At 39.5% G+C, this 27,763-nt stretch overlaps 2 protein-coding genes across 8 annotated transcripts in view; both read left to right on the top strand.

Annotated features, from left to right (window-relative positions):
* Positions 1 to 17,531, top strand: part of UCHL3 (ubiquitin C-terminal hydrolase L3) — a 30,962-nt gene extending 13,431 nt beyond the window's left edge. The window contains exons 5-7 of the mRNA XM_009500996.2: positions 13,539 to 13,614; positions 15,966 to 16,024; positions 17,302 to 17,531. Coding sequence (XP_009499291.1) covers positions 13,539 to 13,614; positions 15,966 to 16,024; positions 17,302 to 17,385 — 219 coding nt within the window. The 3' untranslated portion in view covers positions 17,386 to 17,531. The remainder of the gene's footprint in view (positions 1 to 13,538; positions 13,615 to 15,965; positions 16,025 to 17,301) is intronic.
* A 5,617-nt stretch (positions 17,532 to 23,148) lies between these two features.
* The window catches only part of LMO7 (LIM domain 7), a 130,658-nt gene continuing 126,043 nt past the window's right edge, over positions 23,149 to 27,763 (top strand). For 3 of the 7 annotated variants that reach the window (XM_064440723.1, XM_064440722.1, XM_064440721.1), the window contains exon 1: positions 23,151 to 23,324. In XM_064440723.1, coding sequence (XP_064296793.1) covers positions 23,178 to 23,324 — 147 coding nt within the window. In that variant the 5' untranslated portion in view covers positions 23,151 to 23,177. Of the gene's footprint in view, positions 23,325 to 27,763 lie in introns of all 7 variants that reach the window. The other 4 variants (XM_064440727.1, XM_064440726.1, XM_064440728.1 and 1 more) reach the window with 3 other exon arrangements.

Genomic DNA, 27,763 nt, shown 5'->3' with positions numbered 1-27,763 from the left:
CTGATCAGCTAGTAGATATAGCCCAAATCAGTTTAAGAACTGTAGTCTCAGTTACAATTATAAGCGTTAATATGTATTGAAGTATTGACAAAACAAGTAGGTCTGTGAGGAGTGGAGTTTTATGAACCTTCACTTCCAAACAATTCGCATGTTGTGCAGGCTTTTGTTGCATGTAAGGAAGTTCTGGTTAGGAACAAGGCTTTTTTTGCAGTTGAAATATTCATAATGTCTCTTGTTCATGTGAATTCTGTGGTATACTGTTGGAGGTGAGCTCATGAAGCAGCTTCTGCCTCTGGAATGCTTCCTCTTCCCTGTCTAGCTGCTTATCTTCTTACAAAAGCTTGAAAGAACTTAATGTCTCTCAAGGTTTCACCACCACCAAAACAGGTTGGAAATGCTGTTAAAAGATCAAAAACACTTGTGAAAGAAGGAGGAGGAAGAGGATCTTTTCAGACAGTGTGATGCATAAGTTTAATTTGCATGTAAAAAAACCCACTAAGGATAATGACTTTTATGGAAGAAAAACACTATTACACTTAGAACTGTAATACAGACCCTTTAAACATTGTGTTTAATTCAATAATAAGCAATTACTAATGAGAAACAAAAAAAGCCTCAAAAGGTGGTGGGGAAAAATGATAGATATTGAGTATATCCTCTCTGAATATAATCTTAAAGCTATAATATCTTTTCCAGCCAGGTGGACAATATAAAAGTTGCACTTTTTATTGTCATTTCAACCTCCCCCCATCTCTGGCACAGGGCTTGCTGTACAGGAACTGTATAACAAGGCCACAGAGGCTTAGTTTGTTGGGAGGAGATACTGCACGCTCGTGGACCGACTCAACGGAGCAGATGCAGAACATGTGGCAGGGCCTCTGATCCCAGGGTTGTGCATAGGAAAAAAAGACCAGGATTAGAAGTATGGTATCTCTTTCTGCTTCCCAAGGTTCCAGTGTTGTTGGTGTGCAGTTAAAGCTTGTTTTATCTCTGTCCAAGTGCACCTAGCATTGCTTTCTGCCCAGTAACACAACCTCAAAATGGAGGAAAGAAGAAAGCCCCAGTCGCAGCACAGTTTGTCAGCCGATACACAGGGAAGCCTCCTTAGAGGTAGGTGGCACGGGCTTGAACTTTCCACTGAGAAGATGGCCTGAACTTGAGCTTCCAGATAAATGGATTTTTGTAACCACTAGCAATTAATCAGTAATAAATATTTCTTAGAAGGAAATGGCCACGCAACACCAGATGCCGCTTTGTCCTTTCAGTTCTTCAACGTATTAGACGTCAACTGGAATACTTTGCTGGATTGGGTTCCCCAAACAAGCTGAGCAGACAGATCACTGTTTCTAGAGCCTGACAGGTTTGGGCAGGAGCCAAGTCATGAGCCACTCTGCACTATCAAACTTCTGCACTTTTAGGTGTGTGCAAAAGCACAGCTCTTGGTGCCTGAGGAACTTTGTAGGTGCTTCCCTGAGACTTAAGATTTAAGTGGCTCTAGGCTGTAATAATAGCTATATATAGGAATGAGTGTTGGATTGGGGCAGATGATAATGGATAATTGCCTGAACTTTGGTTTTTTTTTTGGACCTATTCCATGAAGCTTTTCACTGTGTATCATTTATTTTTTACATTACAAACCATAAACTTAATGTGCTTACTGGTTTATAGGACAACAACATTCAATTCTGTTTCAGGGGCTTTGCTTTACCACTTCAGATATTTGAACTGCTACAATTTTCAGCACAGAAATATGCTCCTGTGATCTTTTAATCTTGTGAAGTTAGTCTAATTCTCTCTTCTCTGCAGTTTCCAGCTGTTAAGTCTTGTTTGAATAGAGCATCTCAAGTTATGATTTGTCTTCCACATTTTAAATTAAACATGAAATGTATGACTTTGTATCCTTAATTTGGAGTTATGTATTTAACATTAATTTCATATTAATATTGACATGTAATTCTATTTTAATGTATTTTTTTATATTCAGTTGAAAACCACTTCAGTTGACACAGTTTAATTTTTGCTTATTATTAAAGCAATGCATGTAATTTTATGGCTATTGCAGCCTTGTTAATTAGACATAATCGAGTATTAACTTTGCTTTTCCAGAATTCCTATATACTGACCATCGAAATTTCACTCTTAAAAATGCAAAAGTACATTTTCAGTAGGGAGGAAGTTTGTCTTGGTTTGTCTCACTGGGGGACCCACTAGTACGGGATAAAAAGATTCACTGAATGGAATTTAAAGTGAGGATAAATCCTGACCTAGAAATATTAAAATGTTAATAATAGTTTCCTTTATTATATTATTTTAAAGGCTATGTATCGGTTATAAATTCAGTTTTGAGAACTTAAAATCTTTTCTCGTCTCCCTACATTCAGCCAAGGGTGTTTTTAGTATATTCTCATTATCTTAGCAATATTAGCTAGAAAACAAAGAAATAAGTGCAATCATTAAGAATGGTAAAAGTAAGGAATTGTGGAAAATATGGTAACAAAAGTAAAAAAGGCTTTATAAAAAACCTCTGTTAATACTCTGGCCATCACTGGACTGCTAAATATTAAATTTGGTATTGTTCAAAGTCTTATTAATGGTTTCATAGTAATTACACTAGGAGTGCTAACAGATACACTTTTGCTCTGAAAAAAACCCTACAGCATAACAGCTTCCAGTCAATGGAATGCATCAAAACCAGAGTAAATTCCTTCTATCAAGTTTTTCAGTTTCATTTTTTAAACTATTTCTAAGTAAATGGTTACTATATTGCAGATTTCAGGAGGACTAACAATCTTGTCCATTTTGACAGCAGAGGTTTACAAAATTGTAAAACATAACTTAGTGTGTCTTGCCTTTTATTGTGAACTCTAGTCAGCAAAGCTCTTAAATTTCTGCCCCAGAGCAGGTTCACGTGTTACAGCTTCTTCCCTCCATAGGGAGGTCTGTTGGCTGTGAGGACTTCTAGGAGCAGAGTTTCATCTGTTGTCTTTCAGAATTTTCTTAGGCAAGCTGAGCATAAATTTTTTTTTAAGCCATCTGGTACGTTATTTAAGGCCATTAAACTGCTATAAGCTTCTCTGACTCTTAGAGGTATTGTCATTGCTAAATTCCTCTTTCTTCATATAGTTAAGTTTTTGGGACAGCGGTTTTCTGGTTTTGTCCTCCTTTATGTTGAGTTGCTGAGATTTAGGCGTGGATCAGAATGCTTGAAAATCAGAAGCTAACTGGAGAAAAAAAAAACCAAACCCACAAAACAAAACAAAAACCATCCTGTGACAAACCTGTGGGAAACTCTATTGTCTGGACAGGTTATGAGACTTGATAACACTCCATGCTTATCTCTGAGCTCTACAGTTTCTACTGTACTTGGTGCTTGCTCTTCATGAAGAATTCCTATCCCTGTCTTTGTTCTCTAAGGTCAGGAATATGGGAGCAGAAAGAACCAGTTCATTGTCCCACTCTTGATAGGAAAAGGAAAAAAAAAAAAAATTGAATGGGAAAGAAGGTGAATTGCTTCAAAATAATACAAAGAAAGTAAATGGTTTTGACTGGCACTTATGCTCTGATTAAACAGAGTGAAAATAAGTTTTTTCAGAGAAGCTATCTAACGCTCTGTTTTTGAAGTCTACTAGAATTGTTCTATTTTGTGCATAATGTGGGACATATATTAAGGAACTGCAGTTTCTATTCTGCTTGGAAAACTTTGATTCACAAGTAGCAGGCAGGTCTCAGTGCAGCTAAGTGGGGCACTACTGAGGAGTAAGTTTCTGTTTGCTAGTGGGCTCTACCAGCTTTGGTTCTAAGACCTGTACTGTTAAAAAACTTTTATCAGTGACATGGAAGACAACATAAAAATACACCTCAAAAACTACAGGCAGTGTAAAATCAAGAGATAGTCAAGCACAAGACATCAACACAGGACAATCTGGATTGCCCTTTAGGTTAGCTTCAAACAAGAGAATTTTTTTCTGAGGCCAAATAAAAGCTATGTAATTAGCACAAAAGATAAACACTTATTTCCTGGCAGAAGGTGAGGCATTCTCTGAAAGGCTGAAGATGACATTGGGGATTTTTATATGAGCTGATTGGAAAAAGTAACGGTGGATGATAAGCTGAAGGTGAGCCCCTGGTTTGACATCATGGCCCAATGAACTAAAATAATCCTCTGTTCCATGTTCATATCATCATTAAGTGGGAGTAGAAAGCTGCTGCCTTTTCATTTGGCACTGACGTATTTAGTAAACTGTATGGAAGTGTTACTACCTGTCTCTGTAGCCATACAGGATTGATTGAAATCTTGACTTGTTCTGATTTATTTCAGTAGTAAAAAAAGTTGTTAAGCTTGAAAGTTTGGTTTTGTTTTGTGAATATGTTCTGATCCAAACAAAACTTGAACTTGATGGGTCCTGTGGCCTGTGTGGGACAGAAGATCAAAACTAAATCATCACAATGGTCCTTTCTGGTCTTAATATATTTACTGTAACTTTGTCAGTTGCAGCTGAGAGTCATTTTTAATACTTCTGTGGTCTTTCTTCTAATAGTAACAATTTGAATGGTTTAACATAGTCCTACTGCTTCCACGGATACTAAAGGGATCCTGAGTGTTAATGGCAATACTGCCACTGGCCTGCTATTTTAGAAGAATAGGTGAAAAACTTAGGAAGTTGCATACCTCACCACGGTAAGCTTCCCTTTTCCTTTGCTTTCCTTTTGTGTTAGGCATGGAACAGTAAAGAAACTCTGGGTTCTGTTACAGTAGTTACTTGATCCATTTTAAATCCCAGAGTAGCATAGCCTAGCTTTCCCAAATTACCAAAGAACTGTTGCTTACACTTTTTGTAGCTGTAGAAAAAACTGATCACTCTCTGTTCTGAACTATTTCTTCCATGAGATGATACTTAAATCCTCTCTCTCCTCACTTTTCAACAGTCTGTCTCTTGAATGAGTCAGTTTAATTTCTGTTTATATTATGGAGTTCACTGGGTGTGAATAACCTCTAGCTTATCTGGTGATAAACTTCAGATTTGGACCTTGTCTTTGCTTATTTTCTTAGTTCTTTTGTCTTCTCATCCAAATTCAACACATCCTCGATTATTATGTGTGTAGATTTGATCAGTTCAAGGACAGTATAATAAATAGCGGACATCTTTGCCATTGCCTTTTTAGGTATGTTGCTTCAAGTTTAAGTGGGCTAAGTATGTTCTTTTTTAATGTTTATGTAGTCGTCATCGTCCTCGCTGTCTTCACCACCATCCTCATCGCAGCCTCAGGTTAGCCACAGCAGAACGAAGGCTTCACCATTGTGTCACTCTGCATCCCTCTCCTGGGCCAAACGTAATCATGTAGGTCCTGCAAAGGCTACCAGTCCGTCAATCCGTCTTCGTCGTTGGCGGCCCTTGATACGCCTTCCATCTGTTGGGCTTCATTCTGTTGTAAGTGTAGTCCATCTTCAGTCTTTCCTTACTCTGACACGACTGGCTTTCTGCCATGTAACTCCAGTCTTCAAGGCATCATTTTTTGTTGGGGCCTTTTCTCAACCATTCTTAGGATTTCTTTCTTCCTTTTTTTTTTTTTTTTTTTTTCTTTCCCCCATGTCAGACAGCAAAAGTGCATCACTCCCATGCTTTGCTGTCCAGGTATTTTTGATTCAATACACATGCTAAATCATTTTCAAAGCATAGATGAAGTTCGCCCTTCATGAAGTGGCTTTTTTTTTTCACCATAGGCTCCACATCCAGCCTCTTCTTTTCACCTCATCTTCATGATCTTTCATTTGGATGTGCTAAACCAAGGGGCTTCTAATTCTTTGTCACATGATATAATTTCTTCTGTGTTTGAGACCTGGTTTATGTTCTCATCTGCTAAACCTGGTCTCCTCTTTCATTCCAAGTCTTGCTTAATGGTCCCGGGGTATTTCAGTAAAGATGAAATGTTTCCTGTAATCCCAAGGGGCTGGCTTATTTTCTCACTTGAAATCTGTTTCTTTATCCAGTTTGTAGATATTCTGATTGAAGGTGAAGACATTCTAATAAGCAAAAGCTTGGCATCAAATACCATACTTACACTTTGGTCCTTTTTCACTTAAGGGCACAAAAATATCTTGAAAATGTAGGAAAAAAAATTACATGCACAGAGTAGCCAATGTTTCTAAACTGCTATGACCACCATCAGAAACATGAAACTGAAAGGATGGTTTAGTGGCATTTCATCTGGCTTTTAAGGAGTGATCATGCTTTTAGTACACAGAATAAAAATCTTGATACGTAGAAGAGAATGGTCTTAAAAGCAAAATTGGGACAGTGGTTTTGTTTTTATCATTCTTTGGTAATGACCACGTTTCACCTACATTACTAGAAATTCTTATTTGAGGTATGTGGATTTTTTACTGAGGTGAAATAAGTATCCTGGTCCAAATAATTCCCCTTTTCATACGGATCTGTCCTTCCAGATGTGGAAATTCTTCTTAATGTATTATTGCTATTAATAATTAGTGTCAGAATGCTTCCATTTCTTTACAGCTTCTATATTCTTATGCTGATTAAGAATCTCTAGATAAGACTTTTTCCTAGACTCCTTTCTCTTTATGTGAATGATAATTGCTATTTTTAAGTATCTAGCTCTCTTGTAATCTTCAGAACTATGGCGCATTCTTGATGTTATAATTTGAAGCTAGTTAAATACCTTGGGATTTGAGGAGGCATGGAGTTAAGCACAGAGTTAAGTTCTCCCCAATTCATGCTTCCTCCCCACATTTAACCTTTATGCCATTAACATGGCAAACCTCTGACACTTTACCTGGGGACTTTTTGTTTAGCAAAACTTGAAAAATACTGCATCATATTTCTGTAATTTGAAACTGAGTTCTTGTATGAATTTGACCTAGATAAACTTGTTGTTCACAAAAGACTTATTGAGGAAGACTTGCGCTTGAGTGTGCCTGCCTAGAACTAAAACATTAATTGACCGTGAGTTTATTTCAACACTGAATAAACCATGACTTATCCAAGGACAGACATTACAGGATAATCTGTTGTGATTATATTAGAAAACTGCTTCTGGCAAGTTGAGAGTCTTATTTACTTCAGAAAATTTCTAAAAACAGCTCTTCATCCATTAGCAGTGAGCATTTGCTTTAAAAATGGTCAAAAGATTAATTCAAAAAATAAGCGGTCTTCAACACAACTGTATATGGCAAACAGAAGCTTGCCACTAAAAATAGTCTTCAAATATCACTAACTCCACTGAGATCCTGACTGTCTCCATCTGACCAATTAAAATTTTGTGTCCTATATGCAAAGATTTATCAATGGATACGATATAGTCTGATAATTACTGGTTACAAAAATGTTGTTGTCTTTACACTTTTGTATAACATACCCTCCCAAGAAGATTCAAGAACATACAAACTATATGTAAATTAGTTTAATATGCAAAAAAAAAAAACCAGACAGCATTTTGGGTATTAAAGCTGTCTCAGTTGGCTTGGTATCCTAAAGGACAAAGTAGTTTTTGTTTTGTCCTGTCAATGCCTTTCTACAAGTATAGCTCTGATCATTCTGCCAGATGTACAAAGAGGCTGAATTGGTCTCAGCATGGTATGAAAATGTTCTAGTATTGCTTTTATTAAGAAATCTATGCACTTAATTTAAGGGAGGGGAGGAAACATGCTATAGTGTTTAAAATACAGTTGAGCTTTCCTGTAATTCTAAGTACATTTCTATTACATAAACACTGATAGAAAATAAATTGTTTCAAAATTAAGAACGAAAGTCTTAATGATGGGAGACTGTACTTATGCTCCCTAAATAAAACCACTTTCCCCTCTTGAAACCTTTCCTTGACTTTTTAGATAAGGTCTCCAGATGAGTTAAGAACATATAATAGGAAAAAAAAAAATCGAAAATATTGTCCTGAAATGTTCTATGCAATTGAAATGTTCTATAAATTGCAGTAGGTGTGGCAAATTTTTAAGCTATAGGTAACAACATTCTTCATTAGTAATGTTGACTTTTCCTCAGTCCTTGTAATGAATTCTTACTCTTCGAGCTCATAATTTCTCTTAGTTTAGCGTCTGTGCTTGCCTTAGGATCATTTTGCTGCCTTTTATGTGTCAAGCTAATCTCCTAATTATTTTTTCTTTCCTACACTTCTCAAGTTAGGAAACTTACTCATTTTCTTTCTCCCATTTATGTTCTGTGTCAGACTAAAGTTCCTGTTCTTCAAAAAAATCCAAGAAATACTTTCACAGAGCAGCAATGCTGAATAATCCCTCTTGCTTACGGATCTAAAGGGAGATTTGTGTTTGTATAAACATGTCTGTGTCCAGATAGTGTGGTCATTGATAGAGCTCATCTCTGAATTTCACCTTCTTGCTTGGCATTCTCCTGTTCAAAATCAGATGCTACTGTCCTTCAGTTTGGAATTGTGGCTCGCCTGACACGTGCATGTTCTAGCTGTGGTTGGGGACATAGAGTTAATAAGCTTGGGACAGCTTGTCTACCATGACAGCATGGTAGAAAAATACCGAAGGCAATGCTTAACAAAGAAACTTCTTGTCTGTTCTTGGGTCAGCATTCAAGACACTCCCTCCGCACCTTTCTTAAAGAAATTCTTTTTCATTATTCTGGACAAGGGATACCTTGATCTAAATTAGCTACGTATGTTCAACTGTGAGACTCCAGAGTATTTCAAATACTGTGAACTCTCTGCAGTATATTGAGCATGAACAGAGATGTCACTGTTCTGTGAGAATGAGCCAGAAATAATCTTGCTGCAATTTGTGATCATCATTCCAGTGGTCTTTGTTGTAATTGCAGTATTTTAACCAGAATTTAAATGCCCTTCACAGGCCTACACAGGACATTTGCCCAAGCATGTTCCATGCTTCAAAATAGAAATTACAGACCCCTAATCTACCCAATAGCAATTGCATAACTTTTTCCCCTTTACTTCAGAATTTGAATCCAAACCATACCTAATCTTCTGTTGTGTAAACTTCATTTTTGAATATGTTTTTCTTTGGCTTCTTGTAACTCCTTGTGAGTGAAATGGTGTAGTTAAACCCCTCAGGTTTTTTCTTCTCTTAGACTTCAGTTACTTTTTTCACGATCTTTCAATTGGATGCATCTTGAACTTTTTATTCCTGAAGGTTCTACAAAACTGTCTTTTCCGTATCAGTCTTTACCGCTCTTCTTCCAGAACCTGACAGACTCTTGATGCCAATTTTTTGACTCAACAGAAGTAGTGGTTTTTTCTTTCCCGAGGCACTACCTGTAATGCAAAGAAAGCATTCTACTAAACTGCTTTGTGAGACTTCTTGCTTCATTCCATTCTCTCAAGAACGAGTGTAAGGAAATAATAAAAATAAAAGATTTCAGGCAACTTATTCCAACTAAATCAGTCATGTAAGATTGAACCTGTTTGTACAATGTGTTCTTTCATAAATAAATTTTAAGCAGGATGAGGTAAGGACTTGTCCATGTCCATGAGAGCAACACAAACTTCTTTTTTTCCTCCCGGTTGTGTGTTTGTCCCAGACAGGTAGTTTTGGGGGAAAGAAACCACTTGCACATCAAATTTGATGAACAGTTTTGTTCTAAGTTAGCAACATTTGAAGATCAAAAGATTTCAAATGCATGAAAACTGAATACTGACTTTTAGATTGAGATAATGGCCTAAATGCATTAGCAAGGTAAACTGTGTAGGTGGTGAAACATACTTTATTAGACCAGCTGATATGATTGGGCAAACGGTGATATAGGGGTGTACCAATGTGTTTCTGAAGCTTAGTGCAACACCAAGAAAGATGACTGTTGTAGCTCATGAGGAGAGGGCAGCATCCAGTGGTGAAAGGTAAAATCAAGGCATTTCTCAGTGCAACACGAGGGTGTAGGAGGGGTTACCATTTGTGCAGTAAAAACTTTGGGAGGTGCTATTTTAAAAAAATACTGATCGGAAATCTGCTAGTGAATAATAGAAGAAGAAATGTAGCGGTGCTATTCTGATAACATGAACTAATGGGTATTGGCCTGAGAGATGTCAATTACAATTTACTTCTCACAGCAGTCAGCAATTGTTTATGATTCAATTTGAATGTCCAGGTTAGCAGAGAAGGCAGTCAAATCCTCCGAAAAATCAGGAGTCAATAATCTTAACGGCTTTTCAACCTAAATGATTCTGTCATTATATCTAGGTGCTTTTAATGTGGTATCCAAGATTAGAGGGCACGACAGCCTTGGCTGTCACTTTTGTATATGAGACTGGGTATTCATGAAGAAAAGCTATATTATCATCGAGCATTATCTCAATACCTTAAGAACAGCTGAGATTATGTTCTCAGAACCATCACTTTGAGTGCTAAACTTCTTGCATTTTTCTTCCTCAAATCAGTTCCAAGTCTACTGGTCATTATTTTCCCGTTTTTTTTTTTTTTCTTTTGAAAAGATAAATTGGAAAAGTCATGTCCGCTAACCCATGCTACCAAAACTTATTTCTTATGCTAAGGTTGAAACCATATCATAAGCTTCTGTAAGCAACCCAAGATACTGGTATTTCTTCTCTTTCTGTCTTTTCTGGATGGGAAAGAAACATACATTTTCTTTCACTGTGCTACAGATCTTTGGAACGCAAAAGTCATCTCTCTGAAGATCACATTTCCTCTGCTTTCCATTCCTTTGAAATTTAAAATCATCTTCTTCAAGTGTTAGAATTTTTAGAGCTTCCCAGTGAAGCAGAAATTGGCCTGACTTAAGCTTTTTTTCATGTGTATGTCTCTGTGTGTGTGTGCATGCACACATATGCAATTAATGCCTTTTTGGTCCCTAAGGAGGGGTGGGGGGATTTTGGTTCAGATTCATCACACTGGGAAAGTTTAATCCAGTTACTTGTTTGCCTAAGTCAAACGCATCAGATCTTTATATTATAAAGTTTTAGGTCATCTTGACCATTCAAACCCCATTGTGTCTCTGTGCTTATGATTATGCAAATAATTGTCTGTGAAAAATGATTGAAAACCAATTTTTTTTAAGAAATGCAATAGATCTACTTGGTAGTAAATTTACTATACATAAGATGAAGAGAAATCATAAGGGAAGGAAACTGCGTTAGAACATATGGTTGAAACTAGTAATGGCGTGGCACTTTCTTTCTATGAGGCTGGGGAATTAAAAATTTCACATGGGTTGTGGCAATAGCACTTAATGGAAGCACGTTGTTTAGATTAGGCATGTACAAAAACTCAGCAGGATTCCATAGGACCATCAGTGCCTTCAAGTAAACTCTGTGAAAAGTTAATCATGCTTTGTTTGATGACTTCCCTATCCATCTTCTAGCTGTATATAGGCTCAGCATTCCAAGCATGCCAAGTCTCCCTCTATAGAAAAGGTATTTATTAGAAGCTGGCAAAGAACACAACCCTCAAAATGGCCAAAGGGATAACTGTATTTTGTTCTAAATGTGATCAAAACCAAATCCTGAACATCTCAAAGTCCTCCGAAATAGTGATGCTTTGAGCTCTTCTAGTTAATGGCAATTTGAGCCCAGGTGGCATATCTTCAGATGCAAGCTTTTAAATGCTATGCCATTTCTTTCCTAAAGTGAGACTAACAGGCAGTAATAACACTGAAGTTCCTTAAGCCAAGATTTCCCAGTTGGTAGGTTTACTTGGTAAGTAAACAACCATGATGTCATATCTCTACATGAGGATTAGGTGGCAATGTGGGATTTGGCAAGGACCCCTTAGCTTTGCCTGCCTGCACGCTTTTGTAGCACCACAGTTTAAATGGCTCTAAGCTGTTTAGATGGCTCTAAACTGTTGGTTGATCAATGGGACCTTGTTGTTACTCCTTTTGGTTGTCAGCTACTGTCTTGTGCAGTTTTCATGAAGTTATAGAAGCCTGTGGTCTTTGGAAGTTTACAGCTGGGGCAGCCAAACTCTAGATGCTGCTTGTTTTGCTTGGATTTTTTTTCAAAGCCTCCTGTAAAGCAAAATTCTCAATGAAAAATCACTTATACCGTAGGGGAAAAAGACCCATTGGACTTCTGGTGGAAAGGTCCTCTTGTACCTTTGACAGCTGCCTCATCTTCAGCAGCAGGAATGCTCCTTCTCTATTCTAGGCCCTCTGAAAGAGACATGAAACAGGGTATCTCTGCCTTTCACACTTAAACTGGTCTTGGAGAGGAATCTCAAATGAGGGTGGGGGGAGGTTGTGGGGTTTTTTGTTTTGCTTTTCTTTTTCTCTCTTTAGTTTTTGAGCTTGCTACGTAGAATTTCTGTAAACTGTTGGCAGTTGCTCTGTAATGGGTTCTTTGGCATTCTTGATGTATAGAAGGGACTGATGGTGACTTCTTGTCCTTTGCTTTATTGTTCTGGTTGGTTGTAACACTTCTTCAATTTAGATCATCTTTTAAAATCTCTTTTCGTGACCATCAGGAAGAAGGAATCTTTTAACCCAGTCTTGAAAACGTGATGTGACTGTAAGGTTCTGCAGCTCATTTTACACTCTAATCTGTTTCTGGCAAATTCTTAGATTTTTGGGATGCTTCAAGAAATTCACATAAGACTAACAGTAACTACAAGATGGAAGAAAATGGCATGATATCTGTTTTCACAGAAGTCAGATTCTTGATAATTTAAGAACAACTAAGGTGCTTTTTCCCATTCTCTCAAACAGTATATTCTTAAATTGTGGACTGAGGCTCAGATGAGACTGGACAGATTGATGAGGAAATAAGACCATCAACTGCTATTGAACACAACAGTGGTGATGCACTTTTTGGCTCAGAAGTTCAAAAACCACTGTGTAGTGGATGCTGGGAATGTGTGCTGGCAGAGTACTATGCTATGCATGCCCTGTATTCTTCTGAAGAAGCTTTTGCTCGCTGTAGTTGACAACACAGAACTGGGATAGATAGATCTTTATTAACTGTAACCTTTTTTTTATGCCATGTCACTTGATGCTGTCACTGCACTTCAGTCCTTCCTTGGTATGATGCCACTTAGAAATTTCAGTCTAGGCATCTCCGGTTTTTTTATTTCTTCCACACTTAAGATGTGTGTACGGTTTCTTTTGACTGCCTGTGAAGAGGGAGCAGGTTAAGTGTACTATATGTGGTTTACGAGATAAAAATTACTTTGACCAAGCAAATAATTTTAGTTTTAGGTTCAGAGTTCAGCCCTGCATCACTTTGTTATGGGAGATGAGTTAGTGAAGGAGTTGCTATTTATATGAATATCCATTTTTAATGTTAACATATTCAATCTGATACTACTTCTAATTCAGTAATGAAAAATAAAGCTTTTTTGTAGAGCTATAATTGGAAGTACTTCCAGATACTTTACTGAAAGGACTGATCTGTGCATTGCAGAAAGCTTTTATATATTCCAAAATGTTCTGCAGTGTGACTTCTGCCATTCTGTATAGATCCAGAATGTGCTTCTGACATTCTGGGTGTTTTGCATATTTTGATGGTATGTTCTCATTAATCATACTGTGATAAGAGTTTTAGTGAACACAATTTTTTTGTTTTGTTTTGTCTTGCAGGCACCAAGTATAGATGAAAAAGTAGATCTTCACTTTATTGCATTAGTTAATGTAGGTGGTCATCTCTATGAATTGGGTAAGAACACCTTTTTATCTGCTCTCTCCATTTGTTTGAAACAAATACAAGTAGTAATGTTCTTAACTATCAAAGTTTGAGAGAGATTACTTGATGGAATGTAGAGGTTAGGTTCTTCTTAACTGCATTGTAAGGTCTGGGGGGTTTTGTCAAACCACTGCAGCCTTCTTCCCATTGTTTTGTTGTGGGTTTTTTTTGGCTTCTCCTTCCCTCAACTCCCTCCTATTAAGGTAAAATGATACAGAATACTAGACTGCCTCTAAAATTCCTTCATGAGATACAAGGACTGGAAGCAAGAAAGACTTGATGAACACTCAAAAGTTTCAGAGACGAAAATACTGTTATACTTATGTCCCTGAATTGCTTGTAGAACTAATAAATTAACTGTATGCCACTTTGGAAGTGTTAGCTATACTATTAAATAGCATGATATAGTTTAAACTGAAGTTATGTAGTCAGTATATTAGCAGATACCAATATTCTGCAACTCATTTGTTATAGGCTGGTAATATTTTTCTTCTACCTTTTTGTGGTCACTAGACAGTTAACTGTAAAACAGTAGTCTCTGTTTTCTGAATTACAGCTATTTTTTCCCTCTTCAGATTGTGTAGCACCAAGTCCTGCTCAGATATTCTCTAATGACTCCAATCTTAAAGATGTTGCTGGGCAACTAGGTTTTGCTGTAGGCACTTCAGAAAACCAGCAAGTAGATCAGGATTTAAAAACTGCAAGTCACTGGTCTTTCCTAACGTAACTTTTGCAGTATTCTATGGTGAGAACATTTTCATCTTGTGAAGATCAACATGTAATTAAGCAATGCCCTTAACAGGTGACAACTAATCATAACCCAGGCCACAAGCAGTATATAAGAAGTGCTTATGTTAATATTAAGGTGATCTGAGGGGTATTATCAGTGGTAAGTAAAGAACTGTAGGCACACATTTCTATGCTTTTATGATTCTGTATGTCTGTCAGTGAAATAGATCAAATAGTGAGGCAACTGCTGTAGGATGCAATATAAATATTCTATGACTCTCGACTTCAAGGCATGATGGATGCCTCGCTCTTCTTTTAGTTTTGTGCTACATTTTCCACGTTACCTTTTCATTGCGCTTTAATTTGCTCTGCTTAAAAAGCACACTACAGACTATGATTACCATGTTTAGCTATTCTCCCGGAGTATGATGCAAGATAAAACCCACTTAAAATTTTTTGCTTAAATTAAAAAAAAAATATTTTTTTTAAAAAAAGGTTTAAATAAAAAAAGAGAGGATCCCACCATGTAGTGGAACGCCAATACTATTATTTCCTTTGTTCTTAAAATAACACCTCTCTGTAGCAGAAGAAGAAGGCAAAAAATACGTAAAAGTAGGAAAATGGAAGAAGGTTTTTAAATTGATTCACTGGCTTCAGTCACTGTAGCCAGCATGTGGGCTTTGGCAGGCAGAAAATGCTAAGGAAGCACATAGATGTTAAATGCTTATGAAGTTTTTGCCATAGAAAACATGTTATTTATAGGCACATGAAATTTCTAACATCAAATCTATTTTTAGTTATAGAAAATGTAGTTTGGAAGTATCGTCAACTGCAATGGAATCTTTGGGGAGGGAAAAGTCTTTAAAATGGAGGACAGAGGCCAAAAGGGAATTTGGTCTATCAAATACTTAGGATATCCTGACATATGTTCTCATAGCTCTTTGCAAGTAACCTGAAATGTATGTCTATGTACGAAATAACTTTTAAAATGCTGAGAATGACAGCATTATTACATTGCAAATGGGAGAAAAAAAAATTAACTATAGCAACCATTTTTAAGTATTACGTACTTTCACAGCATTTAAAGTATTTGGTTTGAATGCTTATTTATTTTAAAAGAGCGTAACACTTCAGTTATGCCAGACTCTTCAAACTGGTGGGTTTGGTATTCTGTTCTGTCGCAGAGTCCCTGATCACAGCTGTCAAAGACCAGACGTACAGCTGTCTGTCCGGGTAGATGCATTAAGCGTAGTTGAAATTGTTCTTCTTTACTTTAAAAACTGAAGCACTATACCAGCACTAAAACAATCACAACTTATGGCCTTGGAGTTTCAAATAAAATATTGAGAAGTATTTCACTGTTTTGATTGGACTTATGTTTTTTTAATAGACTCTATGTAATGATACCTGTTGAAGCAGTCAGCAGTGGAGGAGAGCTCAGGGAATAGCTAGCTGCATGTGCGACTCTCATGAATAAATGAAGTAGCATTTTTCTAAGTGAAGAGCAAAAGTCTGTTCAAATAGTTTTAACTGGAAAAATGAAGCTTTTCTAGTTTTTTAAATATGTTATTCAATCCTGCTTTGTGTTCCAACAGATGGGCGCAAGCCATTTCCAATAAACCATGGGGAAACTAGCGACGATTCATTTTTAGAGGTAGGAATAGAAAACCTTCTTAAATGGTGCTATACAAAAGTCTTGATATATTTCCACAAAATTTGTATAAATACTTTTATAAATATTTTTTATAAAAGGCTTACTATATTTATGGTTGGATGAGGAAAGAGTAAGTGTGATGGTGAGACAAAATTTAGGTTTACTCACTTCTAAAACAGGTATTCCAGAACGCTCATGTTGTGACTCTGGATGACAGAGTATCTTAACATGATAACAAGAAATGTCAGAAGAGTTGACCATAACAGAAGATCAGAATGACTTCTGTTCTGTACTGAGATTTTCATATACCCCTGCTCCTTTCAAATTGTACATGACATGAAGTCATCAAAATGAAAACTTAGGATAATTTTTCATTCTCTTTCCTTTTGGTTTAGTCATAGTTTGAAAGATGCCATGCTAGACAGATGCTGATTTCCTTTCTGACACTTGCTAATAATAATTCTTTTCCAGTTCCACGGCTTCTTTTGGGCGCTTCTTTGCATCAGGAGCTGTTTAGTTGAGAAATTAATTAGAAAGGAATACAGTGAACTGGGAGGATAAACTGTCATCCCCACAGAATGATGTGAAGTTAAAGCTGAGAGGAGGCAATGGATAGACCTGACTTTTATGGTATTCAGACTGGATTAGCTTTACAAAAGGAAGAAACCAGAGAAACTAAAAACCAACCAAACAAAACCTTTTCTAGTTGAGTAGCATAGTCTGTAAAGTTTGCATACAGTTTGTGCTTGTTTGGGCAGGGGGAGAAGTTGGATAAAGCTTCCTTTTTTCATATGTGGTTTTTTCCTGTTTTACTGATAACATGTGCTCTCCAGATTGCACCCTAAAGCTAGATGAAGGAATTACTTACAATCTTTTGCTTACCCCACACAGCTTAGATTCATCTTGAGACAAAGGAAGAGTTTCTGAGTACAGCAATACTAGTAAAGGCAAACTTCAGAGATGCATTTCTGAAGTCAGACAGGCAACACATCTGTTGCACAAAGTAATACGTGGTCACAAAAATCATTGTTGCTAAGGTTCTGCATAAAACTTTTGCTCTCCTGTGCTGCCCACATGAGCACTGTAAAAAATCTTGAATAGTGGTAACTCAGATCAGAAATACAGTTTAGATTTGTCACACTATATAGTAATGGAAATCCATTTTGAGCATAGTTTGTGTAAAGCATATCTTCATATTTCAGTTGTGTGGGGTTTTTTAATAAGTATGAATTATAGTGGGTTTTGTTTTGTTTTTTTGTTTCTTACTTTTCCCCTAGGATGCAATAGAAGTTTGCAAGAAATTCATGGAACGTGACCCAGAAGAATTAAGATTTAATGCAATTGCACTGTCTGCAGCTTAAAAGCCTTTTCCAGTCGGGCTAATCTATTGCAATGTATTGTAACAATAAAACCGTTGCCATATGTTAATAATACAAATTTTGATACTTCCCTAACATGTTGATTAACTGTAGCATACGTGGAATAAACTTTGCATTTGTCATTGCTACATCTTGCTGCTTGTTCCTAAAGAAACCTTGGGCATTTATATACACGCATGCATTTTGTGCTGAACTTCTTTATGGTGGGTTTTCCCCCTTCCACCCCTGTAAAAGTTCTGGGAATTACTGTCTGTGGTATTTCATCCTAATAATGATGGGAGCAGGATTATCATTGGTATCATTCACTGAAAACGTTTTGAGTGGAGTATGTGGTATGTTAATGGGTAAAAACTTGAAATATGAGGCTATCTCCATCTTTTAATTATAATGATACAAGACTATTATAAGCACTTTTGCAGGTGACTCAAAAGACAAAGGCATTTTTTCAGTGCATCATTTATAAATAAATATATGGAAGAAAAAAGGCAGAAAAAGGACTGTTTCTCCTTACTGTTGGTGAGCACTAACATTTTAAAATTACCTTAATCTTTACATTTTGAATAAAACTTACTTTTGTTTCTCAAGCCCAATAATGTTAATAAATTGTCAAAAAGCTTTCATTAAACCAGTGTTCGCTATTTTTATATGTAGAAAAAAAATATGGATTTTTGCCCCAGAAAAGCCACACTAATAATTAATGCTAGTTGACCTACCATTTGGGTAGGACCGCGGAGGTGACGCACAGGCAAATACACCAATGTGAAGTATCTCACCTAACTGAAATAAATGATAGAAAAGTAACGATTGCTGTAATGAAGTTTTGTGGAACAAGAACAGGAACAGACTATAGACTTTTAGACAGCGATGACGGTCATATACTTTTTTCTTTTCTCCCCCCTTTAGGAATATCTATTGTAAGTTTATCAGGTGGCATTACTGAATGCTACGTGATACCCTTCCCCTGTGCCATCCCTCCTACCCCACCCACTGGATCTTCAGGTACTGTTGACCAATTTCTACACTTGAATTAGTAAATTAGTAAGAACTTGGTTGATTTGGTTTTGGTGATTTTTTTAGTGTTTTTTTTCCACTAAGCAATCTTACGCTTTAGGATTCATGAGAAGGTTGATTTTCGTTAATGTACATGTTTTTGACATTCCAGAAAAATATTCTTTATTTGTGATCTTCGAAGTTAAATAATTCAGATTTGCTTCTAGTCAGGACTGCTGCCGAAGGAAACTGAACCCTCTGTGTCCCAGGGCTTGCTTTCATTCTCTATCAATTGTCATTGCAGGAAAAAGAAATGGGGTTATGCCAGACGCAATCTGGTAGTTTTCCTTCTTTATAGAAAAGAAATAGGCCCAGGAGTCTGTCTGATCACTTAAGAACATCTTTTGCACTCTAAAGAAAAAGTCAGAGCGTCTGTTTAAAACATGTCACCTGGAGAGTCCACTAACAACAAGAGCGTGTTTCCTGTAAGTGAGCTGGTTGGAAAAGTGAGGGGGGAAAAACGACGCTAATGAGCTGCTATTTTTGAGCACTTTTTCACCCCAATAAAATGCAGTTATTATTAAGACTTGCTTGATGCTGCCATGCTCATTAGTAAAGCCCTGAAACTTCTTTTAAATAAAAATCAAAGTCTATAGTAACCAAAGCAGCTTCATTGCCTTCTTGCTAATATCAGAAAAATCAAATAAAAGTTGTCACAATTGAATTGGGATATTGCATATTTTATGCTAAAGGTGACTCGGAGGATTACATTTAAAGTAAGCCATATTTAATATAGATAAGGTTCTTTTAGGGTAGGGAGGAGCATGAGGAAAGAGAGGAAGTGCAGTTCAAAGCTGTTAAACTGGCTACATCAGTTGGCTGATCTGGGAAAATACACCATATAGGCTTTTCAATGTTCCAAAGATTTCAGTGGGTTTAGGTCATAAATGGAGGAGCTATGTTTTTGTGCAATTATTTATTGCAGAATCACTTCAGAACTGGAGCTGCAACTGAGTATGAGGACTGATTAAGTGAATTCATGACAAAGGAAATCAAGGCTGGAATAGTAAACTTGGGGTGGGATTTTTCACGGTCAAACTGGAAAAATAAATCTTGAATCGTAAGTAAAAACTTACCGATAAGACTTCTTAGTGTTTTGGCAATATAATAGTTTTGCTTAGCGGTTTTTACATAGTTTTCAAATTGGTTGTTCTGCAGGGTAAGATTTCCTTCTATTTTGTTTTACTTTCAGTGTTCATTCATAGTTTATTAATATATAAGATAGTACTTTTTAGTGAGCATTGCTTTTGGAAAGGTTCTCAAAAGTTTGAGATGGCAAAGGAAGAGCAACACACCAGTTCTTATGCTGAACTGTATCTGCTCACTGCATGGTCCCTTGCTAGATGGAAATTCTGAAAGACTGCACTGCAGAAACACTATCTCGCGCTGGAAGGCCGTAACACCATACATGTCAGGCCTGTAAGACCACGCTTTGGCACAGGCATCAGTGACCATCTTGAGGAGCAACAGGAAGGGATCAACAAGATGCTGGAATATCTTTGGCATTGCCAGAACCCGTACAACTTGGATCCAAGGAGTGAGGTACAAACACCTGGCTGACTTGCATAGTCCAGCAAGGTCCTGACCAGGGACTGATGAGCCCTGCAGGGCCACAGGGTGCTTCTGGCTCTGCGTTGCCTTATCTGTACAATCTCTGCTTCTTAGCTCAAGCTCCGTGGGAAAATAACGCTGTATTTCCAAACTCGTGCAGCCTTGCCAGAGCCTCGCCACCTTTGTGTGGAGGATGGTTTGGCCAAAGGCATGAGGCGCTAGTGACTGCCAGGAAATTCCTCTTCAGCTCCCGCAGTCTGGGCCGGCCTGACGTATCATCTTATGGAAATGGTGCACGTAGGAGTGAAGCAATGATGCATGTTCAGCACTTGTATTAATTTTAGCTGAGTGGAGCTGGTCTGCTATTAAGCACTCAGGATTGTTCAAGCTCTTTTAAGTATATTGGTGTAAGTTTTCCCATGTTATTACAAGCATTTTATTGAGAAACTCTAAGAATTTAATAACCAGTACAATGCCCTTTCCTTTCAGTCATGGCTGCATGATTCAGGTAAGGGAAGAAGGAGAAAGAATAGTTTTCTGTCACTGAAATATAAGTTTTAGAAAATAAACGTACTTAACAGCCCACATGTAAAATATAAATACAGTCTTTCCTTAACAGAAGAAGCCTACCTTGGCAGAAAATATTATTATATCCAATATTTGTAGAACTCTCTATGAAAAGATATGACATAAACTGCTGCTTGACTTATCCCCGGCAGCACACACAGTTGCTGAGTAGAACAATATTATGTTTGCTACTTTTGACACCGACAACTAGCAGTCATAGCTGGTATATCTAGTCTTCTGATCCAGGAATCTGGTGACTTGCCTCGTTAGCACAAAGGAATATTAAATTATTTTGGTTGTTTGGGCTTTCATAGATAATTTATCTGTGACAGTTGATTTTAAAGTTCACTTTGAGGAATAAATTTGCATGTTGGAACTTTTATAACTCAGTAAATAATATTGACTTGAAAACTGCTGTAGTCTGTGCAGTTTCCTAATTTAATCAAATTACTTGATTACTTGACTGACTTGAATTATTAAATATATGATTCGCAAGAAAAGTGATTTGATTTGCCTTTAAGTGAAATAAACCAGCCAGAAATAAGCGAGAACTTGGAAACTGTTTTTTAAACATGACCTTTTTTGAAACCTGTTTCCTAGAATTTTATTCTCAAAAAAAAAAAAAAACAAACTAAAATTTTAGAGTATTCATAGTTACTTCCTCCTACTTAGGGACAAGCATCATATTTTTATACGGAGTGAAAAGGCAGACCTTAAAAATCTGGGAAAGGCTGCAATAGTTCTCCAGAAAACTGTTTAGTAATGACAGCTAACGCAAACTGATGGCAGCCAGCAGCAGCACATACACACTTTACGTACACTTTCTTTTAGCCTTTGTAGTCATGAAATGTTAAATAGTGGGATGAGAGGGTTGTTTTCTGATGCTCAGGCTTTCCACTCATGAAGGGAGGCAGATTCTTCGTTTGTATTTAGTCTTGTGGCTGATCTGGCTTGGAGCTGGGAAAAGGAGTAGGAAAAAATTTCAAAATTACAGCTTTGATTATTGTTTTGTTCATCACTGGTGCTAGAGCATAGACGTCTCAAATCATACCACCGTGAGGAGCTAACTACATGATTCTATGCATTTGTAACTTTAATAAATGGCAAATGTCTCCTGTGGAACTTATTTCAGCCAAAGTCACTGAGTTTTCCTTCCTGTGTGTACCACCAGTAATTTCCATGTAATGCAGAAACAGCTTCTTGGTATGCTGAATTGATCTCCTAAGATCTTCTTTCCTATTTTAAAAGAAGGTTGTTTACAGAGCAGAAATAAGATGTGCTCCCAAGGAAAAAGCTTAGGAGAAGCTAATTTCTGTGCAGTACAAATTTTAAGTTACCTTTCTCTCAATAATCCTTAAAAAAAAAAATTACATGATCTGTAGAAGCAGAAGATGCGTGCAGTAACTCAGCTTTGCTTAGAGAGAAGATATGGGAAGAAAAACATTATTAGAAGTAGAAAAAGAGCATCTTACATATAAGGTTAAAATTAAATAAAGTACTTTTTTAAATTAAAAAAAAAAAAAAAGCAACGACTTATGTTACGCATGGACTTTCCAGAAAATGCTTTTTTCCTGATCTTTCATTTACTTAGCCGATGCCCACTGCTATACTTGAAGAGCTTTGTATGTCCAGCCACGGCACCTGCTCCCCGCCGGCTCTAGCTCGAGTCCCCCGGTCAGGGCGGGAGAAGCTTCGCCGTGGCCCAGCAGGACACCACAGGGCCCGGAGCCCCGCGCACCCTCCACCCGGGCTCCAGGAGGGGTCGAGCTGACATCGGCCTTCCTAGGACAGGGCTTTACCGCTGACCCTGAGCGCAGGATCACGCGGGGAGTGAACTCACGAAGAACCTGTCGCGGTGTATGGGGGCAGCGGGGCGAGTGAAAGAAAGGGCTGGGCGCTGGCGGGGGTGCTGCGGGCAGAACCAGCGTTGCTGCCGGCGGCCTTCAGGGCAGGCGGGGAGCCCAGGGGCCGAGCGGCGCGGCGCAGCTCTGGCCCCGGCAGCCCCGCCTCGGCCAGTTTGCGTGAAAAGCGTTCAAAACAAAGCGCGGACCTCGCGTCTCCCAAAACAGTGGGAAGGGCTCCCAACTCCGTCCCCAGGCGGGACAGCGCTGCGGGGTCGTTCCCCCTCCCGCCCCCGGATCACGGCGCTGCCGATGGCTGCTAGGGAAGAGCCGCTGGTGAGGGGGTGAGGGAGGCGGCCGGAGCCCGGGCTCCCGCTGCCCGGCCTGGGGGAGGCGGCGGCCCGCGGGGCCGTCCCGGGACGGCAGGTGGCGGGGGCCGGGGCGGAGGTGGCCGGCCCTGAAAGGTGCGATTGTCCCCAGCTATTCCTGGTATGCGCCGGGGCGGGAGCCGCCGGGGGCGGCCTCCGCCGGGCGGGAGGGCGAGGGGCGCCGCGGCCCGGGGGGACGGAGCCGCCACCGCGGGGGGGGGGTGCGGCTCCTCCCGGCCGGCCTCCCCGGGGGGCCGCGGGGCTGCTTTACCGCCGGCGGCTCCCTTCACATTCTTGCGGTCGCTGAGCGCCGGCGAGCTCCCGGGAGGGGGAGCTCCGCGGGGAGGAGGCGCAGGGGGAGGAGACGGCGCGGGGAGCCTTAAAAGGCGGCAGCTGCATGAGGGCGGTTGCTCCCCGCGCCCCCAGCCCGCCGGAGGACCCGCTGCCGCCGCCCCACTCGCTCCCCCGGCCGGCCATGGAGGGCAGAGAGGAGGTGGAGTGCGACTGCCAGGCGGCGTTCGCCGAGGCTCGGCGGTGGGTAGAGGTGAGGCGTCTCTCGCTCTGTTCCCGCGTCACCCCAAAGCCCCGCTTCCCCCACGCGAGTCCGGGGCTTCCCTGCACCCCCCGGTACGGCCCGGGGTGTCTGGGGGTGGGGGTGGTGGAGGGGCTTCCCCGTGGGGCTCCCCCCGTTCTCGGGCAGGAGCGCCAGGGACGCGGCTCCCAAACTTTGCTTCTTTGTCAGCAGCTGCGGGCTGGTATTTTTTAGAAGGTACCCTGGAAGCTTGTAGAGATCTGTCTTTGCAGCATCGCCAACGCCCCCCTCCCCAAAATCCTAATTAAAGGCTCGTCGGGCTACCCTCCTGTCATTAGGGCTTATAATTTCTCACCGTCTGGTAAATTGCTTCTCCAGCGCTTGCTCTGAGATGGCCCGAATTAAAGGCGCTCCTCTTCTTCCTGCCTCAAAAGAGTTCAGGACAGAGAGTAACCTGAAATTACAGTCATTTTCTTCCCTCCTATTTTTAAACATGAGTGTCTGAGCGCTTGACGTAAATATCTGCGTCTCTGCATCGTTGCACAAAATCCTGCTGGCCCGGTGCCGCGTTCACGCGCGGGGAAAGAGGTTCCTCGCAGGGGTACCTGCGGCTGGCGGCGGGGAAGGTGTTCTGAGAAATGTTAGAAATGTTGAGCAGCCTCACTTATAGCCATTGGGTGTGTTTGAAGAGGAGCTTTAGCGGGCTGGTATTTTGAGAGCTAAAAATACTTATTTCTTTACACCCATTCACTCGAGGTGAACCTTAGTTTGTCATAAATGCTATCCTAGTACCTTTCAAAAGAGTAAATATTCAAAGAAGGGCGTTTGTTACTTTTTGGCCCCAACCTTGCAAGCTTGTCAAGACCCAAGCCCAGGCTTCTTTGTTTCTTCTGTAAAATGATGACATCTAGCGCTTAAAACCTGTTGAGAATTTTGAACCGAGAGCATCGTAGGCGGGGGTATCACAAGTGACTTCCACAAATGTCAAGTCTCAAAGTGCCGCCTGCAAATGCCAGTAATTAAAGCAGTCCTGGCTTCCCCAAGTGTCAGTTCTGTAGGAGCTAGCTGTGAGTTGAGGTAATTAAAGCATTCCTCTCTTGCATATATATTTCTAGTGTTGCTTTCTTTAAATTGCCAAAGCCTACTTTAAATAGTTTTGTTAAGGTGATGTAGATTCATCATTGAAAATCCTATTTTAAGGGTTTGAGGATTTGTTTTAATTATTATTGATTTTCATTTGGTGCTGGCTGGTGGTACCATTCCTACAAAAGGCTCCCTCTTTGCCTGCCAGTAGCGCATGGGAGCGCTAGCAAAGTGATGTAAGTGTAAAGTGTGTGCTGTTTCTGCAGTGGAAAACGAGTAGGGTCAGCTTCCCGCCTTCCCCATCTAACTTGTGTGGCTGTACTTTGTTTCTGATATGTGAAAGCTGTTCTCATTTTAAAGTAACTTCTAAACTTACCCCTTGGAGAAACGTTTTATTGTAAATCGAGTAACTTAAAAACCTGAAGGTATTGATAAACAGGATGTTAAGAATTCCATAATGTTGAAGGGAAATGTAAATATTTATTTCCCAATGAAATGAGGTTTGTGTTTCAGAGTCCATAGTGTTTCTCTAATCTTTGAATCCAGATGGATTAAAAAGCCAAGACCAACAGCTTCCGCTGTTGTATGAGAAGAGTAAAGATATTTTTAGATCAATGAAATGCATCCCAAGGTTTTGTGAGTCTTGGTGAAATGCAGTGATGTTTACATGACTGGGAGTGAAACTTGGTGAGTCCTAGTGGTTAAACAGTTAATTTTAAAGATGAGGCAGATTTCCAAATATTTATGAACTTGAATTTTTTACGTTTTGATAAGGTTTTGTATTCCAGCTTCCCCCTAACATTAGAGGAAGATGAAAGCATACAAACACTAGCTACTACATATTTAAAAGAACAAGCAAAAATCTCTTCGTAAACTGTTACTATTTCCCTTTGCTAATGAAATCTGTGTTAACATATTTCTGTATTTCAGTACAGAGCTTTTTGGACTCTGAGATTTTAAAAAAACCTCAGAAGACCTAAGCTCAAACCTTGAAGCTGATGGCTTTTTGTAACAGGAATGGGCAGCTGTATTTGTCAGATATTGGAGGGGGGGGGGGAAACACCCCAAAACATCAAAACTTTTTTATCCTATCTGTTCTTGAAGCTTTTGGTGAGAGGAAATTGTGTCCTGGTCAGGTCCCTCTTCTGCCTATTCCCAACTGGAGGCTCTATGTTGTACAGCAGCCACTGGCTGGTGGGAGCTCAAACATTTGATCCTAGTTCTTACGCTGTAAAAATAAAAAAAAAAAAAAAGAAACCCAAAAAACCATAACAACTTGATTAAAGGTGATAACAACAAAAAATTGCATCTGATATGTGGGGTTAGTTAATGAAAGGCTTTGTTCTTTAATTCAGATTCATGTTGAGGCGTAGTTTATGATAATCCAGACACGGCAAGTCTGTACTGTAGTCTTTACAGTACAAAGACCTCTTCAGGTATAGTCCCCAACCTCTTCTTGTGTGTTGTGTGCTGTGGTGAACTGGGAGGGGGGATAATGTTGCTTGTCCTGATACCGGTTGCTCTAGCTGGAGGCGGTCACTCTGCGAGAGCTGGCTGCCAAGGGCATTTACTTTTTTGGGAGAAAGAGTAGTCATTTTCTGTGCAAAACTCAAGCACTTCTCAGGTGTCCTATATCCAGAACCCAGCAGTGCTTAGTGGTATTGAGTTCTTGCATCTGGGACTTTTTTGGAGTCTTCTGAACTTTGCCTGTAACAACATGGTGCTGGTCGAACTCACGTGCAGCTCAGCCTTTACTTAGCACCTCAGCTGGGCAGATGGTGTGTGCTGAGACCAGAATAAAACACTAAAACAACACAACTTCAAAATAGTTTCTCTAAGGTAGAGCTGTGTTTGCCAAAGCTAGAAATAGCTGGGTTAAAATTATTTTACTGCGTTCTGTTCCATATTATAACTTAAGCAAGCCAAAAGCTGTTCCTCCAAACCAAAGCATTCTTCCCCCAGCTATTAAATATCCCAGACTGCCGAGTCTGTTTTCCTGCCTCAAGATGTGGGAGGGCAGCCTGCCTCTTCCTCTCTGCAGTCCACCGTTAAGTTCATCCTTGTGAACAAAGGGGAGACACGGTCCTTCTGTCCCAGAACACCCTTTACCATTTTCGGGGTGATGCCCCTCTAAGAGTTCAAGTGGAAAGAACAGTGTGTGCTGTTTTCTTGTAAAACCTCTCAGCTTTTGATTCCTGTTCTGTGCCTTAAATGAACCCTAGTCCTCAGGTAAACGTCTGGGGTTTGAAATTGTTTGCTAAAGCAACTTGAAACCTGACCCACAAAGTCTGTAAATCTTTAGTTAGAGTGCCCTGAGGCAAATAATGCTTGAATTTTTTTTTTGTTTTTGTTCCCTGAAGTAGTCAAATTTACAGATCCCATCTGAGGGAGGGTGGGCAGTGAGCGTGTGCCTGAATGAGTTGTTGGAGGAAAGCAGCAGAGTTGTAGGAAAGCACGTGGAGCAACCTTCATAAATCCACTGAAGTGAAAAATAGGTGTTGGGCCAAGTAACTCTTTAATATCAGAAGCTACTACGAGGCCTCTCTGGAGCTGAACTTCTAATAACTGTTGAAGTCAGATGTTCTGGGAGCTACTGATTTCATCTGATATTGTCGAGAGCATCAGTCTCAGGGTCACAAGCAGGACTCAGTAGTCGTGGGACTGTTCCTCATGCAGGGACACTGCAGCGGAGCAGAAGTCCTTTCTAGTGCTAACACTGCCCAGTGTTGATGGAGAGAGGTATTTCACCGTTAGGATTTCTGTAGCAAGATAAGGGTGTTTTCGTAGTTTTCAATAGACAGCATTAGAGGAAGAGAGCCCAACATGTCTGGATGGCAGCTGAAGGTGGCTCTGCTGCTCCTATCTGGCATGGCCATTAAATAGGTAGTGAAATAGCCTAATTTATCTGAATGCTGTTCTGTGTGCTAAGAACTTCATTTATTATTGTATTACAGTGTGCTTTTCAGAGTCCAAAACTATCTTCCATTGTGATTTAAGAGTATCTGTTACATTTTGGATGTTGGAAAATTATTTGGAGGCTTTTGGTTTTGTCTCTTTCAGGAAAAAAACGTGTGTGTATACATGCAGGCACACACACGCTTTTTAGAATATTAAAAAAGCAGATTTGCAGAGTAGCTTGGTAGAAATAGTCAGCTTGAGAGCCAGGACTACTTTCTGAAATCTTTTGGTTTGGACCAACAGTACAGCAATCAAATCCAGTGAATGGTCTCTGACATGTGGTCACCAAATGTTTCTATTTGTTGAAACTATTTGAAATCTGCGTTTCTACTGTATATTTTTTATGGCTTCTGCAAATGCAGCAAGAGATCTAGCAGTGATGTTTTCCCTGTATTTGCATAGACATCTTA

Source organism: Phalacrocorax carbo, chromosome 1 (assembly GCF_963921805.1).
Source record: "Phalacrocorax carbo chromosome 1, bPhaCar2.1, whole genome shotgun sequence".
NCBI classification, from domain to species: Eukaryota; Metazoa; Chordata; class Aves; order Suliformes; family Phalacrocoracidae; genus Phalacrocorax; species Phalacrocorax carbo.
Note: the sequence above shows the minus strand (reverse complement) of the source record. Positions and strands in the feature narration are given on the sequence as shown.